At 39.8% G+C, this 20,134-nt stretch overlaps 2 protein-coding genes across 2 annotated transcripts; one reads left to right on the plus strand and one right to left on the minus strand.

Annotated features, from left to right (window-relative positions):
* Positions 1–3,899: 3,899 nt before the first annotated feature.
* slc47a3 (solute carrier family 47 member 3) lies at positions 3,900–10,578 on the plus strand. The gene is made up of 13 exons (XM_010792486.1): positions 3,900–3,938; positions 4,850–4,894; positions 5,446–5,543; positions 5,634–5,731; positions 6,529–6,642; positions 6,728–6,795; positions 6,909–7,017; positions 7,302–7,377; positions 8,485–8,554; positions 8,676–8,808; positions 8,932–9,026; positions 9,122–9,164; positions 10,137–10,578. Exons 2-13 carry the CDS (start codon positions 4,859–4,861, stop codon positions 10,355–10,357), a joined length of 1,161 nt encoding a protein of 386 aa, XP_010790788.1. The 5' UTR covers positions 3,900–3,938; positions 4,850–4,858; the 3' UTR covers positions 10,358–10,578.
* Positions 10,579–10,710: 132 nt separating this feature from the next.
* Positions 10,711–15,346, minus strand: slc47a4 (solute carrier family 47 member 4). Its single transcript, XM_010792484.1, has 17 exons — positions 15,023–15,346; positions 14,544–14,645; positions 14,310–14,378; positions 14,074–14,222; positions 13,551–13,593; positions 13,389–13,433; positions 13,179–13,276; positions 12,995–13,092; positions 12,788–12,901; positions 12,624–12,691; positions 12,366–12,474; positions 12,207–12,282; positions 12,023–12,092; positions 11,719–11,851; positions 11,537–11,631; positions 11,337–11,429; positions 10,711–11,171 (listed from the first exon to the last, which is right to left on the minus strand). Exons 1-17 carry the CDS (start codon positions 15,140–15,142, stop codon positions 10,872–10,874), a joined length of 1,782 nt encoding a protein of 593 aa, XP_010790786.1. The 5' UTR covers positions 15,143–15,346; the 3' UTR covers positions 10,711–10,871.
* Positions 15,347–20,134: the final 4,788 nt, after the last annotated feature.

Below are 20,134 nucleotides of genomic sequence, written 5' to 3' on the forward strand. Positions count from 1 at the left end.
TCCGCCCCAAGAAGAGGAAAAGAAATGTCCGCTGTTACAAACTCCCAGCTGAAACGCTGTCCACCGATGCACAAACACATAAGCCGTAATCCATACGTGCGAATGGGCCCGCCGTTAGCCGTTGTTAGCCGTGGGCCGTGCCCGCCTCGAGTGATGTCTTCTCTCGACGCGGGAACCACACTCCGCTGCGCACCCGTGTCGCACAGAAACAGGTTCCCTGAAACACTGTCTTTGACGAAAAGGAGCCTGCCCGTGCCGCCGACACTCAGAGCCACTACTGAGCGTCGGCACCCCCGTTTCCCGGAGGCTTGTAGCTGCATGGAGCAATTCACCTCTTTGCCATCTTCCCGAAACGTGTATGGTAGAAGCACTCACCGGTATCCCCTCGCAGACTCGGCGTCGCTGTGTCCGGCCTCCGCCATGCTTTCTTGCCCGCAGAAGGGCCGCTGTGCACCACAGCCAACGCCTCCGCACCAGACTGTCGTGTAGCCAGGAAGAAACGGTCCGCTTCTCCGGCCAGCGCGCGGGGCTCCGTGATGGGTGTGTTGGCCAACGCCGTCTGGACCCGGGGAGGTAAGTGTTGAAGAAACATCTCCATGAACAAAATCTGGGTATCTTCCCCTCCTAGCAGGCTTAGCATCTTCTCCATTAACTGAGATGGCTTGCCATCTCCGAGGCCCTTAATGTCCATAATTTGGCGGGCTCTTTCTCTCGACGATAAACCAAATGTCTTCAGGAGAAGAGCCTTGATAGCCTCGTATTTGCCGAGGCGTGGGGGTGCTGTGATGAATCCCACTAAGCTGGCTGAAGTAGAAACCCCCAGCGAAGCCACCACGTGGTAATATCTCAGTGTGCAAACCATGCCTCCGTGGCATGCTCCCAAAACTCCGGCAGCTTAACGAAAACATCTCGTTCAGCCATGTTCAACATTTTTTCGGAAACTATCTCGAAAAACTCAGGGTCACCAGTGTAGTGCCGGTAAGAAGAAGTCGGAGGCGGAGTATTTAGAAGGGATTTCCACTCTTTATTTTCCATCAAGCAATAGTAGTATCAGACATGTACTCAGTGAGGAGAGTCAAGTTAGAGTGCGTTGCAAACTCTAGCTTGGCAACCTATATCTCCGGTGTTACGCTAAACCAGGTCCGTGTAGGAACTGTGACCCAAAAGTGAATTATGGTTAACTAGAGTCACCACAATGTAAACAAAACTAATTTCCTCACTTCTTTCAACCAATGAACACATATTTTTTCATTGTATCCTAAACTTCATCCTTTAGACACATTTGGGTCTAAAGCCAAAATTAAAACTGGACTTACCTAAACTTATGTCAAGAATATTTAGATTATATGGTATTGTTGTTGTAGTTTTTACTGGGTCGACTCATTCAAATTGAAATACAAATCCCACAGAGCATCGATGAACAATATATCATATCAAGATATAAATGAACATCAAAAGATTCAAAAGTATACAGGAAAACAACTCTGAGAAAGAATAGTGAGAGTGAGAAGGTAAGGCTAGAGAGGGAAGCAGAGATATGAGGTGCCATCCGATGGACTTAGAAAAAACAAAGGCAAGAGCAGTGTTACGAAAAATAGCAAGTGACAGATACAAATCACTGGCGCTGCAGCACATGGTATCTGTCATTGCAACAGGCTGATTGATTCAGCCAACGTAAAGCCCAGGAGGCTGTGGGTTGTCACACTGAGGGGCCGCCTCAAAGACAACGCGCAGGGAGCAGAAACGTCACGTTAGGCTTCCCTGTTAGCAGAGATGCATTAACAGCCAGAAGTCACTCACCTTTGCATCGTTTCACAAATCATTATTGTTTTTGCACCATCATTATGCCAAAAACTAAATGTTTTGGAAAAGTGTGATCATACATTTAAAATCTAAATCATCCATTTCTGCTCTCACAAAGTTGATTAGACAGTCTCATGAAAGAGGGGTGTAACGACTTTCCAGTGTGACCTAAACAGTTGGTCTGAGTCTTCTTGTAACACTGTATACCAAGGATTGAAGGTTTCATCCTAAAGTTGTGTATGGAAATCAGGGATCCACCATCGAGATTCATCAAACCAGCACGAAAGCTGAATCACCAAAAGCAGAATCCCCTACACTTTAGTTTAGAGCATCATTGTATTTTGCCCACAGTCAAGAGAGCACTTCTAGAAAGCCTGAATTATAATCAACAAAAGTATACTGTAATCTTATTTCCACACACTTATTTGAGGCACAACATTCAAGTGCAAACATGTTTTCTAGAAAATAGGAATTCTACCTCCACTGATAAATGCAATCACTCCATAGAAGGCTAGTTGAATGTTTTGTTGTGCCTGATATCAGCAGTGGGCTGCATCTCATTTCAGATTGAGCCAGAGCTCTGAATGGTTAACCTTTACTGCGCTCCAGTAGGATGCATAACCATATGATGTGTTAATGTTTTATATCCCCACTTAAATGAACATGTCAACCTGAATTGATGGAGACGGATTGGCCGGATTTTTACTTCTTCAAATTAAACCTGTGCCAGTCATTTATATGCAAGGGAGGCTCTTGAATATTCAGGCTCTCACACCTTCTGTCTGTTCACATATCATATTTGACAACACCGAGGTAGAACAAAGGCAGATTATGGTTATTTAATATGCTTCCCACAAGTGCATCTGTGGCCATGTAATCATTCACTCAGAGAATGGAATGAAACACAAAAGGACATTCTAACTGCATTTTAATTTGAGATATAATTGTGTCTGTCATTTATGTGCTTCCCTGGAATCCACCTTGTGGAGTTGTGCCTTGTGGGTCATAAAAGGAACTCTGTATAAGTATTGTAATTATTTTATTTTTGCCTTATATGTTACCATGTCTAACCAACACGTGCATTCGTGAAACCAACCACAAGCAACCTAATGAGTTACTATTTAAAGGTTTTGAAATAGTTTGTAGAACATTGATGAATTCCGTCCCTGGAGAGCATCGAGACAAGTCTTCAACAGAAAAGACCAACGCTGTGGTGGAAAAACGTGCATTAATGTCCAGCCGTGCAGACATGGAGGGGCCCAGTGACAAGCTGTTCTGCTGCAGGTGGGTGCTCTACAGGATTCCTCTGGCCCACAGAGAGGAACTGTACCACATCCTGAGGATGATAGGGCCTCTGGTAAGGATTCATTTAAGTTTTGGTTTGAAACATAAGGAAATAGCTAGCATGGCTTTCAAACAATGTGAGCTAGTAACTGCATCAAGTGAACCATTGTCGATGTTTGTCTTTCTAGCTGCTCTCTCGAATCCTCAACTACCTGTTGCCATTTGTGGTTACAATGTTCTCTGGGCGTCTGGGAAATGAAGTGATGGCTGGCTATGGATTAGCTTGTGCTGTAAGTGGTCAATTATATGCAATCCATAGCCAGCCATCACTTCATTTCCCAGACGCCCAGAGAACATTGTAACCACAAATGGCAACAGGTNTCCTTATACAGCTCTTTAGTCTTGCCCATGGTGGAGAGGTTGGAATCTGATTGATTGATTCTGTGGACAGGTGTCTTTTATACAGGTAACAATTTGATATTAACAGTACATTTTTAAAGGAAGAGGACTTATTTAACCAGTCTGTGGAATTCATAATTATTGTTTGTTGCAAGGGGATCAAATACTTACTTCCCACAGTTAAATACAAATATATTTGCATATTTTATATAATGTCAATTTCTGGATTTTCTTTTTGATATTCTCTCTCTCTCATTAGTCAAATAAACCTACCATTACAATTATAAACTGTTCATTTCTTTGTAAGTGGGTAAACTTACAAAATCAGCAAGCGATCAAATACTTATTTCCTCCACTGTATATTTCAAAGTATATTTAATGTTGATATTGACGTAAGATTTTTTTCTAGGGTGTCCCAGTTGTATGTGAAGATCTTTTTGCCAGCTCTTCCTGTGAGTATTTCTAACCTCTTATTATAAACCTATCCTGTCTGCATTCAAAAATAAAACATTTCTATTTATATATATATATATATATATATATTAGGGTGGTCCTTAAAATTGAAAGTCGGAAAGTCTAAGCTCCAACCCTCAGAATTAATTCTATTAGTCGAAAAAACTCTCCTGGTGAAATTTTTCCTCAATCTGACAACATTTACCCCTCCCTCATCGACCTTGAAGTTTCACCCTGAGGATCCCAGAGAGACGCTTTTTATCTGGGAATAAATATAGCTTATAAGGATTCAAATGAATAAAAACAATCCTTGAAAACAAGAGCCATTTATTCCCAAAATGACATAACAAACAACATACAGTGTTTTATTCAGATTCAGATACCGTTGAATGACATATTTGCAATGAATACAAATAGGAACTTAGGAACATTAAAAGTGCGACAGTGTAATTATTTTTCACAAGTGCAGACAAGACAAAACAGTGAATAATGAATAACAACAACATAGTCAAATCAGTGCAATGGAGTAGACAAATCAGTGTAATGGAGTTGTATAAATGGTTACCTCATTACACAATTAAATGTATTAAACTATAACAAAAATCTTAAGCAAAATGTCTTTCTACCTCAAATACATATTCCGACTTAGTGCTCCTGCTCCTGCTGGGCTGCCACACAGCTACTAAACTTCAAGGTTGATGGGGGAGGGGTAAATGCTGTTGAGACTATGATAACAAATTCCGGTGGTTGGAGCTTAATATAAATGAATTCGAAAATGTACCTCTCACGAAGGACCACCCTAGTGTGTGTGTGTGTGTGTGTGTGTGTGTGTGTGTGTGTGTGTGTGTGTGTGTGTGTGTGTGTGTGTGTGTCCAAATATATAATTGAGAGATGTCCTTCTTTGTTGTAGGCTACATTCATGTATGCATTACAAACAAGTTATCTGCAAAACCAGGTAAGTCCATTCGATAACTATCTGATGAGATGAATTAAGAACAGGACAGGTTGATTACATGAAAGAGAAGTCAAAAATGTATCCAAAAAGTATATTAGCTGAAATGCTATTCGTCAGACTTCTATTGCAGTAATACAGAGTTGCACCAGGTTGCAAGTTGATGTGATATTAGAGGTGAGCGTCCGAATTATGATGAAAATGAGGTCAGGGAATATGAATGTGTATAAAATCTACATTTGGACCAAGGTTTTGTTTTGCATTTATTGACTTTGGTTAATCAAATTCACATCTTTCCTGTCAAGGTGCTGAGTTCAAAACCTGTAAATTCTGCATCTCAAGGACTCAACAACGCTATAGAATGGTCCCTTTACATTTAAAAGTTACAAATGCTCTTTATCAGGTACAAGGTATCATTTGTTAATCATACTTATGTGATGGGATGATGACTCAGTGTAGGAAGACCCTTGTCCTGTAGTAATCTTTGTGTTCTCACTTTGCCAATGTCTAACAAGAATATATGTCATTTATATTATATGTGGCTCTTCTCTCAGAGCATCATATGGCCGCCGGTAATCACAGGCCTTATAGTCAACATTCTCAATGCTGTCATCCAGTATATCTTCATCTTTGTATTACATCTGGGAATAGCGTGAGTATTGCCTATTGACTTGTTTAGTAACGTCATTATTGCTTTTTTTCCCCACAAAACCAATATTTTGCAATGAAATACTCTTTACAGTGGTTCTGCTGCTGCCAACGCCATATCCCAGTACTGCATGGCTACAACTCTGTTTGCTTATATCATTTGGAAAGGTCTTCATAAGCCCACCTGGGGAGGTGAGTAACACATAGGCTGACAGGGTTTGGCAAGAGTGCGGACCCAAATGCAGAACAAACAGGGGAGGCAGATATACTGTAAGGACAGGAACAAAAAGCTACGTTTATTAAATGAAAGCTGTACTTACAAAAAAATGGCAGGAGCAGGCGAGGTGGAACAGAAAGAAAATAAACAAAGAAAGAAAGAACTAAACGGGAACACTCAGGAGACACGGGAGGGCAGACCAGGGAAATCCAAAAGTGGTAGGATTGTAGCTCAGAAGAAACAAAGTGTTTAGATTATACATTTGGAAACAATAAGGATTATTGCATTTCTTATTTGACTGTTACAATAATATATGGAAAGCAAAAATCGAATCATGTTAGAAGCCCTCCAATACAACATAACACTACCTACTATATTAAGAGACAGATTCAAGGCTGTATGTGCAATATGTTGTTTCAGAAACATCTTGTGACAGTTATTGATATATAGTAAAATAAAAGAACGTCAATAAAGTGAAGGATAGTGTGGTTACGTTCTTTAATTTATGAAGAAAAGTATCAATTTCCCCATATTTTATCCTACAAAGTAATATAAAGTGCATTCGGACTTCTCTCTGTTTTATTCAATATTTCAGCCTTTCTGAATACTGCAAAGGAACCCTTTACTGTCTATTGCTGTTTTTTCCTAATTATTTACTTTTACATTTTTTATTGGAAGTTAAGATAATTTATATCGTATTTGATCAGACCGACTCAAAGATGAAATGATTGAGAGATTGAATTATGTATTGATTTGTTATTCTTCCAAACAGGCTGGACCAAAGAGTGCCTGCAGGACTGGGGCTCATACATGTACTTGGCCATCCCCAGCATGGTCATGATGTGTGTTGAGTGGTGGTCGTATGAGATTGGAAGCCTTTTGGCAGGTAATGCTACAGGCCACTTTGTGGTTTAAAGCATTTGTGTGAACAAAAGTCAGTAAGAAATCTAATGGCTGTTTGTCATTAACAGGTCTAATAAGTGAGGTGGAGCTTGGGGCTCAATCAATTGTGTACCAACTGGCAAATATTGCATATATGGTAATCTGTCCTCTAAAAATGACTGAATCTGCATAAATGGTTATGGTGTCAAATGAATGACCAATTTGTACACGTAGTGTCACAGCATTTTGACGTAGTATTTTTGTTATTAGTTCCCTTTGGGTTTCAGTATAGCTGGCAATGTAAGAGTTGGACAAGCGCTGGGAGGCGGAGACACAGAGCAGGCTAAGCTGTCTGCTAAACTGACAATATTCTGCGCAGGTCAGTATGCTCTTCAAAACTATTAATGCGGTTTATAATATCTTATACAAATGTATTTTAAGTCAAGATAATTCTAGAATAATTTATAATTAGAACTGTTATTTCACTAAAGAAATACTACAAAGTTGTTTTTGACCTGGAATAGCATGCCTTGAGCCAAAACGTTTTCAAGTGGCTAGCAGAGCTAATTATTGTCACAAGATTCTCAGTATATTTACAGAAAATAAACTTTCTTTAAAATGATGAAACCTGTGGAAAATAAAGTATGTTACTCTTTAACACAGGGTCCATGTCTATATGTTGGTCAATTCTCCTTGGCAGCCTGAAGTCCCAGATGTCATATGTCTTTTCAGATGATGAGTGAGTAAAAAAAACTAAACCTTTGCAACCACAACCATATTCTTTACTTTTGTTTAAAAAATAACTCAGGGGGTGTTATGTTAACAAACACAGAGTAAACTTTTGTCTGAGGGAGATAATCGGTCTCCTAAATGACCTTTCACTATTACTATATATCATTTATTCTCTACAAAGAAAACAGTGAACTTTGCCTACATATTCCTTTAAATATTAACTTTAAAAAGTAAATGTTTTGCTCATTATCACTGTGACTGTGACACCACAACTGAATTGAAAGGTTTAAAATAGTTATTTTTATGTTATCATGCTTTAAATTGTACTTTGCTTGAGTATTTGCATTTAACGCTACTTATGCTTTTACTCTACTACATTTCAGAGGCAAATATTGTACTTTTTACTCTACTAGATGTGTTAAACTCTCCTAGCTACTTTGTACAAATGAAAACACATGATACAACATGTGTATTTTTAATTTAACATTTTTTTGTCTAAAATTGGCTCCACTTTGTCAAACTACATTATTAATATGATTTGACATTTATAAGAATAATATTATTCTACAACACTGTAAAAGAGAGCCATTCTGTGTACTGAATACTTTTACCTTTAAAACACAAAGTACATTTTAATAATAATACTTCATTTCAGGATTTTTACTTGAGTATTTTAAGACGACAGTAATTAAAGGAACTGAGAACTATTTCCACCACTGCATATTAACAATGTCTCTTTACAGAGAACATTTTTGGATATCTCTTCTTATGAAAGCCAGTTTAAAAAAATCATTATTTACCATCTTTAAGAATAAAATGTTAAATCAGGCTTTTCATTATATACTCCTGTATCATGTAGAAACCCCTCTTTAAAAATCTTCAGAATATAAGTACAAATGAAGCTGGAAAGCTTGTTGTATGTACAGCTATGTAGAGATTTATTTATTTTGAGGAAACGTGATTTTAAGGATATGTCATACATTTGGCAAAATGCTACATTAGAATAAGGGTTCAAATTGTATCTAAAATATATTCAACTTCCCCAGTGGATTGAATCCAATCTCATGATGTCCTTTTTACCTCCCACACAACATTTGTGTCTCACTTCTTTCAGACAAATCCGGCAAAGGGTTAATGATGTTTTGTCTATATATGCTCCATTCATGATCCTAGATGCACTATCAGTAAGTATTACGGAAATGTCATGCAAACAATATCTTATGATAAACCTATAGATTGCCTTTGCAAAATACCAGGTGCTTTCTTTCCTGCCTTACCATCTCTTCATTCTGTGTGCGTGGCTAGGCTTCCTTGGGAGGCATTTTAAGAGGAGCAGGTAAACAGAAGATTGGAGCCATTTGTAACATTTTGGGATTTTATGGTGTTGGTTTTCCCATTGGTGTGCCACTGATGTTTGCAGCCAAATTGGGAATCATTGGTAAGATGTACAGCATGTTTTTGAGCCTTCAGCTTTTTGTTGCCACAATGATGCTAACTGGTTCTTTTAAAGTTTTTAAACCGGTGTCTTTTTTTAAGTATGAGAAATGCTTTATCCCCTCAGGACTATGGATAGGCCTTGTTACCGGTGTGTTTCTGCAGGTCATATTCCTATCTTCTTATTTGTTAAGAATGAACTGGAATAAAACTACAACAGAGGTAAGTAATTAAGAGTCTTCACATTCAGAGTCTAATAAATCTTCATATTATAAAAGGTCTTTATGAATAAACATTCATACATTGTTTTCTTGCAGGCTCAAATCAGAGCAGGAGTGGTTGGGAGCTCTACAGATACACGTAAGACTCCACAACACACTGCTAGAGTCTCCCTGTCTACTGTTCTTGAAATGGCTTGCGAAAAATGTTGAAACATGCTTAAAGTGACAGGTGCAGGGGACATCTTGAACAATATACCTAGTATATATACATAGTATTTATATAGTTTAGGTAATTTATCAATGCTTCATATATGACTTTAACTATTTAACAATTGTTAAATAGAGTCAGCCCTATATAGATAATTAATGTTCAGCAATTAGCTGTGAAATGAAGAATCCCATATATTAAACATGCTGCTGTCATCTCAATAGAAGTTACTGTAACGCAGGGGTGTCCAAACTTTGTTCACCGAGGGCCACATACAGAAAAATATACAAAGGGCTGGGCCACTCACTATATATTGCCTCATAAGTTCAGTTATAAGTTAGCAAAATCAATCAAATGTAGGTAAATTATGCTTGTGAGTGTTGGCAGCTCGTCCCTTAAAACAGAAGCCTCAGAGTGATTATAATAAGGAGAAATAGGAAGGGTGTATTTCAAGCTTGTTATGTAAATAAGTCACTGGGCTTCTTCTTATCAACTAAGATATGTTAGAATCTTCGAATTACTTTAATTGACTGAATTTAATTTAAAAGTGGTCTTATTAACACATGAATACTAGTGTGTAATATATGTTTACATTTATATTTAAGAACTACAATATAAGACTAGCACAAGTTTCATTTGTGGGCCATATTTCATTGTACTTTTTTAATTTGCTGAGGGCCGATTAAAAATGTTCCGCAGGCCGCATTTGGCCCCCGCTCCGTAGTTTGGACACCCCTGCTGTAACTATTAACTAAGTTAGGAATCAATAAAAAGTAGAATCGTGCATCAAATGTTAACGCAAAATAGGAAGAGTTGAACGCAAAGCACATATTTACAAAAATGTCAGATGAAAGATTTTTCTAAGTTAGAAAGTTTATATATGTTTATATGTTGTATGTCCAGGTCCACAACCAGAGGATCCAGGGGACTCACAGGACAGTGCAGGAACAGACACCGTGGAGCTGGTGGACCGCGAGGCGGGGGGCGCCGCAGTGAGTCCGGGGGAGGAGGAGCTGTCTCTCAGAAGTCTGCTTCTGCGCAGAGGCCTGGTTCTGGCTGTCATGCTATTCATCCTGGCTGCTGGAATCATTATTAACCTGCTGATCAATAACTTGGTTACATGATTGTGAGCAAAGTCTATTCTATTCAGCAACTCTAAGTATTCGAGGTAACCCCTAAGGCACTGCTGCACCGTCTGATGCGGATGTTTGTACTGTATCGCACGATGCCAAAGAAGGACATGCAGAAGACATTCACAGGTGCAGGCAGGCAGAAAGTAATGAATTAATCTCCTCAAGCAATACATAACTCTTGAGTCATTATTTTACTAGATGACCCTTTGTATCTGCTCCGGTCTCTAGGGAATCCTCTCACAAACACATTCTGTCAAAGAAATTAAGTCAAACTACAGACATTGCCAAAACATTTGTATTTAATAAATAAAGTTTTGTGGTATTCTTGGAATCAACCTTTTATTTGGACTTTTGGAGACACAAGTGCAGATGTAACATAAATATGTAATTAACCATTAATAATTTAATTGCGTAAAGGAAAATATTATTTCATCCATTGCCAAGAATTCATAATATTTTATGACATCGAGTGGGAACAATGATTTAGTGATTAATGATCTTATGGTTATCCTTCTATTGGGACCAGTGCAGTGGAGAACATTTCATCAGGGGTATATGTCGTATTGGTCCAGTCCAAAGTAAAGTTGGCCTCTGAATGCAGCATCTCTGGCAAGGGGACCAGGAAGTGCACGCTTGCTCCCACAGCCAGAAGTGAAACTGCCGCAAACATAACGGGGCCTCGTCTGAGGATCAGCTGTGTAGTGGAGAGACGTCCACCCTTCAGCTGCTGGACCACATGTCCCCTCTCTGTCTCTGTGTTCCCGTCATGGCAACCGGAGCTCACAGACACGTAGCCGTCCACTGACTTTGGAGAAAGACATTGTCCGTTATTTTACTTGGTTGAGTCATATAGATGGCGAGCGTTTCAAACTAGCCAAAGATAGCAAATATGTCAATTGATAACAAGAGGAAGCAGGCTTTGAAAACAAATAGATTAATTGTTGGGTTTGGCCACATTCCCATTACTCACTCTCTGGTAATCAGTGTTGTCCCCTGCAGTGTCTGACAGGGCATCTGTGCTTAATAAAGTCATGGGAGTGTTTTTCTGTGCTCGCTCCACAGCCTGCAAACAAATACAAACAACAACTTTACATTTCTGAAAATCTTACAATAGGGTTTAAATGCAAAATGTGTAAGTAAGTCCAAATCATGAGACGCTGCTGAACGTGCCTCCTCTGTAATTGTCTTCCAGTTGAGCTTGAATATGACAATGGTGTAGAAGGTGGATAATAAAACAACACAAATGAGTAGTGCCAGCCAAAAACCTGCAAAGAAAAATGTGTCTGTTATGGGAAGAGAAAGTTTCAAGTGAATGTTTTTTTAGTAAGTAAAAGGTCACTTCATGTAATTACCAATTATTCCCATTTTTGCAACAAAGGTCAAAGTAATGCCGATTGGAAGTGCTATGCCGTAGTATCCAAGGAAGTTGGCCACAGCAGGAATATTCTGTTTGCCTGTTCCCAAGAAGATGCCTGTGCACACACACTAGGATGTAAATAAAAATATCTCAAATTATTAAGCAGTCTCTCCATCGGCCGAGATATTGTATTTTCGGGATGGCTAAAATAAATTATATTTGCCTGGTTATGCTCGCACAATGCTTAATTAATCTGGTAATATACTATATGCTTAACTAACAACAAATGGTCGACTCACCACAATACCATCAAAGAACTGAAGGAAACAGTAAACATTCAGCAAGTGCGAAACAAGACCTATGATCTTCCTGAAAAAAGGTTTTATAATTAACATCTATTTTTCTTGTTCAATATTTGTATGTAGCAATAGCAGTATAAAAATCGTAGGTTTACAGTTATTGAATAGTGAGTGCAGTTCTCACTCATCAGAGGTAAAGATGTAGCCAATCACTGTTTTAGTAGAGCCGAGCACAATCCCTTCCACAACTGCAATGCATGCTGGAAAAGAGGGGCAGTGAAATCTGTCAAATGTAAAATGTTGAAGTAATTAAATACAGATTAACAACTTTTTTATAACTGACCTGCAAGAGTGAATGAGATCTTGCTGGTGAGGATGGCCCTGGCAGTGTCTCCCGCACCGAGGGCATTTCCCACTCGGGCGCATGCTGCAGCTTGAATACTTAGAGGGAACTATGGATTCATTTAGAAATCAGAAAGTATGAACACAAAACATTGAGCCATTGAGAGTGCTCAAAAGATTAAAAAAAAACGTTAGTTTATGAGTACCTTTACAGTAAGAATATAATGCTTTATACATCTTAATGAGTTGTAGTTAGTACCATGTAGGTGATGAAAGCCACCATAATCACAACATGTTGGGCTGCCAGCTCGTCTTCACCCAGCATTCCTGATCAAAAGAAACAAAGACAAAGGCTTTGATGAAATATCACTGTTTACTTCTCAAATAATAGGTTCAAAGTAGTTATTAATATATTTGCATTACCTGCAAAGAATCCACCAAACTCATAAACCCACCACTCGAAACATGTCATCATTGTACTGGGAACAGCCAGTTTCATGTAGGAGCCCCACTCGTGCAGCGATTCTACAGACCAGCCTGCAGGGGGAGAGAGAAACTTATATATGAAGAGGGAAAAAGATAGAGTGTACAGAGTGATACCTGAGGAAATCATGAAAATGAAAACCGCACCTCCCCATGTTTTTACATGGAGCTTCTTCCAGCGAATGTAAGCAAACAGAAATCCACAGATATAAATCTGAGACAGAGCATTGGCTGCTGCAGATCCGCTGTAAGACATGCACACAGAAAAGGTGATATCAGTGTGTTTGATTGTTGAAATCAGATTCAAACTGAAATATGTGAGGACACTTACCTTACACCCAGATCCAGCCAGTAAATGAAGATGTAGTTTGTCACCAGGTTTGCTATGTTTGCCAAAGCAGCAGTGTACATTTGTGGCAATATTATACCCTGAGTACACAAACAGCAGATGATGAGGAGCACTTATACCTTTCCCTTCCGTAATTACATTAAATAAGACAATATGTTTTCATTTTTTTTAAATCAAATAACATTGGCGCACCTGGTTCTGCAAATAAGACACCTGAAGCTGATGGAGAAACATTGCCTATAAGAAAACAAAATATATTTGTAAGCTCTTTTGACAGATTTGAAGGATAACAGTATCCCTACATCAGTGAATATTTATGTAGTTTGCTCATAAAGGTGAAATATTACAACTCACTGGTATGGCAGGAAGAAAGGCTGTAATATACAGCTGGGCTATTCTGAAATCAAAAAGTGTAGAGACAGTGAAGAGACAAAGACTCTAAATGCTTCAGAAATCACAAAGTGGTGTTAATATGTTGAGATTATCCTGCTTATAACGTGTAAGTATCCTAAATGTGTGTTGGCCACAAAGTTTGTTGTTCCATATGCGGAAATCTAATGGGGAAAGCCAATGCTTTTTGTCGAAGGATACCTTGCCATGCTAACTTTCGGGTCTGGCCTTCCAAAATACGTGATCGCTGCACCACTCGACAGAAGCACGAGTTACATAGTGATGTCATTATGCTATGGAATAAAACAAAGGAATCCAATGGAGGCTAGGAGGCGGGGGATTGCAGAAAACAAACTCCCTCTGGCCTGAACTTTGGGATCTTGGCCGCTTCCGACCATTTACATGCAAGAAGCGCATATATAACACACTACAGAAAAGGGTCTTGTGTTGGAAGTGAGTTTTCAATGTGTTTGGTGCTGTTAGTTACCTGGTCACCTCAGGGCTCTGGCCCATGCACAATAGGATGGCCTGAGCATTAATGAGCAGACCCCAGCAGGGCAGACAGAACAACAGCAGGATGATGATGCCCCGCTGCAGGATCACTCCCACCCGACGCAGGTTCTTACCACCAAATGTCTGCAAACAGAACAGACCATGTTAAACATTTTAGAAAAGGGTGTAATAAACAGTTGGCGTCTGGAGGAAAATAATTATTGGGCAAACCTGAGACACCAAAGTATCACACGCCAGCCCCAGACCAGTTCCTGTTGCTGCAGTGGTGACATTAATGGTCTGAAATGAATATGAAACATACTTGATTGAATGAGTCTTTTGTACACTCAAAGACTCTGATGCAAGCAATATTAATATGAATCATACAAGTAAAAATACTACATATTGATTGAATCATCATTTTCTTATTCTCTTGATAACAAATCAAGCAGGATTAGCACTTACAGCACAAGCTAATCCATAGCCAGCCATCACTTCATTTCCCAGACGCCCAGAGAACATTGTAACCACAAATGGCAATAGGTAGTTGAGGATTCGAGAGCACAGCTAGAAAGACAAACATTGACAATGGTTCACTTGATGCAGTTACAGTACTAGCTCACAGATGATACTTTGTACATTTCAGTAAATACAAGTTGCAATTAATTAGCATGGCTCTCAGGCAGCACTTGGCAAATGACAAAAAAACTGACAAATCTTTGGCATCTTGCAGCCACCTCGCAGCCTCTGTGTAAAACCTGCCAACAATGTTTCAGGCCAATAGATTTCTGCTCCTCAGTCTCAGAGCTGTTTGCCTGACATTTTAAACTATTCTTTGGCAAAGTAAAAATGCTCATCAATGTTTTCATCAACATTTTAGCAATAACAGCCTCAATCCACACAATCCCTTAGCGACAGAAAAAGGTATGAAAACAGTGCCTTACCAGAGGCCCTGTCATCCTCAGGATGTGGTACAGTTCCTCTCTGTGGGCCGCAGGAACCCTGCGGTGCACCCACCTGCAGATTAAATTCCTGTCACTGGACCCCTCCATGTATGCTGGCATTATTGCAGGTCCTTCTCCTGGATTATCTGTTTTTTCTGTCCGTCTTGTCTTGTCTTCGTGGCCCTCCAGGATGTTGGAGAGGACAGAAATATTTGCTGCTGTCACAGCTGCTCTGGAATCAAGCCAACACCAGCTGAAACAACGCTGATTGTGAAACACCAGAACAAAGCTTGCAGTCGCAACAAAGACAAAGACTTGAAAGCAAGAATGTTTTGATCTTGGTTAAACAAATCAAAAACAATGCACTGCCTACAACATGGTTTGGGTCAATGATTCAGTGCTCAGGTTTACCATTACTCCAAAGATAAAACATGTACAAAATGGCAGACTAGACGGTTGGCATTGATTGTGATGATGTGATAATTCATTCTTTTCACGTGTTTTGTAAATTTCTAAAAGTGAATTGAAATGAAACTTATAACATAAATGAAGTATGGGATTAGAGATAATAGTTTCATTTAATAAATGCTGTGACCAAACTTTATGCTCAAGAAAAGTGTTTGACGGGGATTGTAAAAAAGACATTTAGGAGACATTTCTTTCAGACTGTTTTGATTAATTTGTTTGGTATTGGACAAAGTGGAGACTGCATTTGAACATAAACTAAAGTATAATAAGGAAGGTCCACCCAGCCCTTTATGTATATGGTTTTCCTTGACGTGGCGCTTACATGAATACTTTTAAAAATAATTACATTTTTGGAACATGAGGAGCTATATTAAACTTTACGTGGTCAACTTTTAAAACCCCACACTTTCATTTTAATCTGTCTTTTTAATTTACTTTCTTTTAATTTTTGGCAACAAAATAGCACAAGTGGTTATGAATGATAATGGATGACATTACCTTAGCCTATATGACCCTCTGACCTCGGACACAAACATAAACAATCCAGGAAGAGTGTTAGAGTTCAATGATTTATTGTCAATGCGTATGAATGACTCAGGCTGATGGGATCAGTGTATTGATTAAAGTAGAAGATAGCAAAGCTCACAGAGAAACAAGTCGGGCAAAGTTCAAAACCATGAAGGCAGTCCCAAAGTTCCAGGTTACAAGATAACAGATCAAAAGCTTATGGCAAGAAGCAACAGTCACATTGCAACTGTGACCAAATAGCAAACAGGTGTAAATGGAAAAAGATTATTATGAATTGATTTATTAAAGACGTGAGAACCGGTAAGAAGGTGGGCAGCGAAGGTAAGGAAGTTGGAGGGTAATGATCTATTCAGGAGGGAGTGGCTGGATGTGGGAGGGAGGTGACTTGGATAGGATAAAAAAACTGCAGGGAAAGAATGACAATGAACGGTGGAATGTGGTTCAAGAGGGGAAAAGGAAGGAAGTGATAGTTTTTATACATCATTCAATAGTAAAACGTTTTGGAAAAATATTTTTGATGGAGATCTCAACAGTGACTTATATTTAGGGATGTACAGAGTTACAATAGTACAAGGAAAATGTTTCATCATTTTACAACACAGGGTTGTGGTTCCCAATCAATTTGAAGGAAATACAACCCCAGTGCAAAGTGAATCCAAGATGGAATACTATAAGTGCATCTTCATACTTTGCCCTGTTGTTCTTATAATATTGTTTTATGCAAGAAATTAAAATGTGGAAAACGTATGGTTGTCATGTTGAGAATCATTGCCCCACTAACTCTCACCCTCCTGTCGACTCATATTATTCTTCACAAATCCAGATCAATATGATTTCCTATTGAATCATAATGGTTAACAAGAGAAGACTACAAACATGGCCTCTGGGACATCTGCAACATGGCAGGATGGCATTTTTGTATTAAACTCCTAAAGATCCTTACATGTGCCAGTCTCTGCTTTGGGATCCAGTAATTATTAGATTGTCACAACCGTTTGCTAAGCCATGTTTCGTGGCTGTGCTAATGGTGTGCTATCACAGTCTCACGGCATTTTGTGATGTAGTCACGAAATTCATCTATTGATTTGTGTATACCAACACAATTTTGCAATTTTTTCGTGTCACAGAACGATTTTAAAACAATGTATTTCTATTGGTAGTATGTTTCGTGCCTGCACCAAATAATAAGAAATTTGAAGGAAAAAAAGAAGACAAAAAATACAGATTTCAGTATTCTGAGGCTCTTTGCCCCATTTATTTTCCTCGAGGACGGAAAAATAACTCAGACATTATACAGTTTAAAATAAAAGGGATAGGGTTAGGCTTAGGGTAAGATATTGAGTAAGACATTTTTTTTATGAACCACACAGCTTCTGGTATTCCAAGACCCGACCGGACAAAAAGACGTTGTGCAGGCACGAAACATACTACCAATATAAATACATTGCTTTTAAAATCGTTCTGTGTGACACGAAAAAAATGCGAAAATCGTGTTGGTGAACACGAATCAATAGATTAAATTAATTTCGTGACCATAACACGAAATGCCGTGAGACTGGGTTGGTGCTATGCAGGGCCGTCCCATGGGTCCTCACATTGCGCAAGGGGCCTCGGCTTATATTATCATGTCCATGGAAGAGGGATTCCTTTGTTAGCTGGTGTTTCAGTTGTTTTGAGAGCCTGGTTGGAAAAAGTAACAGTTCTGTTATCAAATGATGTTGTCTTTGATGTGCTGTTTTGATTATGTTGAAGGTAACCAGTTGCTCTAGTCTTTGTTGTCCTGAAATTCCAGCTAGCTCTGAGCCAATTTGAATTTGGGGCTTTTGTTGCTCTTAAAATTAGCCTAACATACTTTGTGTAGCCACTTATGCTAAACCAACCTACTTTAGGCCAGCGCTTGCATTTATCTGCTCTGAAAACAGGCCAGTCATGAGATTCAATGAGGCTCTTATTCTTATCATTGGTAAATATGTGGTAACCTGTAAGATATAATGCATTTATTACACTGCAGATAACCATTAACTTTGGTCGTATGTGTGAGACAGGACTTCTGTAGTATGGGAAAAGCAGGAACCGACCCTCAGTCCTCAGGTCACCCATTTGTTAGATTCCCTGCTGTGGAGGGTGATGTGATTTCCTGCTTGTATGGGGAGAACCTGCTTCTGGAATATGGTTATAGCAAGGAGCTGTTTTATTTATTTTTTGTTGTATTTATAAGTCTGTATGTAGCTCAAATAGGGCTCTCATATATAGGGGTGCCATGAGTGCATGCTTTAAAAGGTATGTAACACAAATACTGTGTTTGTGGATTTTGCAACATAACCTAAGAATCACCAGGGAAATATTACCCAAAGCTGCCACAACAATATTACCCAAAGCTCTGATAAGTCATAATTGAATCTAAATTGCAAACAAGTATTTTCACCCACCATCAGTACACTATAAGCATTTAGTATTAAGATGGGAACACTTACAGTATTGTAGCCACCCTGTATATAACCTGTATAGGGTGCTCTGTGTGTCGGTCTACCATCTCCCATCTCTCAGCCAATCACAGAAGTGCTCAGTAATGCTGGTCAGTGTGCAGGTCTGTGGTTGGGGGAGCAGAGGGGGAGGGCTGGCCAGCGTGTGACGTTGACCCCACTCTTGGAGTTGGAAGTAGTGCTGCTGATGAAGTTATGACCTGTTCTGCATGTATTGGACGTTATCTGCCCTGTTCCCAGTGAGTTATTAAACCAAAGAACTACACTCCTGTCTCTGACTCCTGTGGAACATTACAGTATGTTACTTCGACTTATTTTACTCCAAGGGTGTTACGCCCAGACCTAGGGGAACCTAGGCGCAGCATAAAATACACTCTCCCTACTTTTCCCACTCCCAAGAAATCGGACACCAAAACAGAGAAGGCGTTTGGTAAATTTATTTACCCAAAATTATTACACACCGGAGTAGCAAAACCACAAAACAAAGAAAGCTTTTAACACAAAATCTTACCTATCAAAGACAGGTTTAGTAGCTTTTCTACACAGTCTCACAACACGAGAGAAAGGACCGGCATACGGTATACGGTATAAATAAGCAATCAGTGTAACAGGACAGACATCGCAGCGCAGATGTGTGTTGGGAGTAGGAGAAGTCTAGTCGGAGAGAGGCCGAAGAACTGAACGGCTGCAGTTAAATATCCTCTCTTCTTCAGGTGGACCAATCAGCAGGTTGAAGGTAGCTAATCAGCTTAACGGGCACCACCTGTTGCTCTCACACACACACACACACACACACACACTGTTGGAGATTTGGAGGATGTTTAAAACCAACTTCGTCTCGGCGTGTCGTTTGGTAAACTGGGTAAATTCGAACAAAGGAAGGGATTAAGAAACACCAGAATACAAGTTAAACAATAATCTTGTTTTAATGATACAAAGTAACAATACAAATACCAAAGAATCACGAAGCACTCTGCAGAGTACTCCGGGCTCAGGTTCTACCACGTGTGAGACAGGTCTCAGGAACGGCCAGTCAAAAACAAGAGCGCGAACCAAAGGAAAACACAGGCTTCTATTTCGTATATGGCTTCGCCCTCTAAGGCTATCGCTATTGGGTAATCCCCCTGCGCCCCCGCGCAGCACTGAAACACTTGTAGTCCACGCCCACCCGCAAGGTGGGCCCCACCCTCGGGCCTCCTTCCGGTATAAATAGGAAGGTGGCCCGGCAATCTGCTCCCTCTTTTTTTCAGCAAACCAGCACAGTTACTGAAGCACAGCAATTGAGAATCATCATGAGCAACAACTGCGTCCGTGGTTGTCCCTCATGTGGCTCTGGGTTCATAATGAGTTATGACCTGCAGAGATAAAAGCAGTATGCGAATCCTGCCGGGGGTCAGAGCACGCGTACGCGGCTCTAAACCAGCAGGTAGCATGCACTGCGCTCGTCTCCCCTCGGGCGACAGGAAGCGGAGAGCGGACACTCTTGCTGCTGTGGCCGAGGAGGACGATTGGCCCGTCCAGGCTTACGAGCAGGGCTTAATTTGAGCCGGAACACGCCGGAACATGTTCCGGCACCTCTGAAATTGGATCCGGAACCTTTTTTATTGGATCCGCCACCTCCCGTGTCACTATG

The sequence above is a fragment of the Notothenia coriiceps genome, unplaced genomic scaffold (genome assembly GCF_000735185.1).
Source record: "Notothenia coriiceps isolate Sejong01 unplaced genomic scaffold, NC01 NC01_scaffold00036509, whole genome shotgun sequence".
Classification (NCBI taxonomy): Eukaryota; Metazoa; Chordata; class Actinopteri; order Perciformes; family Nototheniidae; genus Notothenia; species Notothenia coriiceps.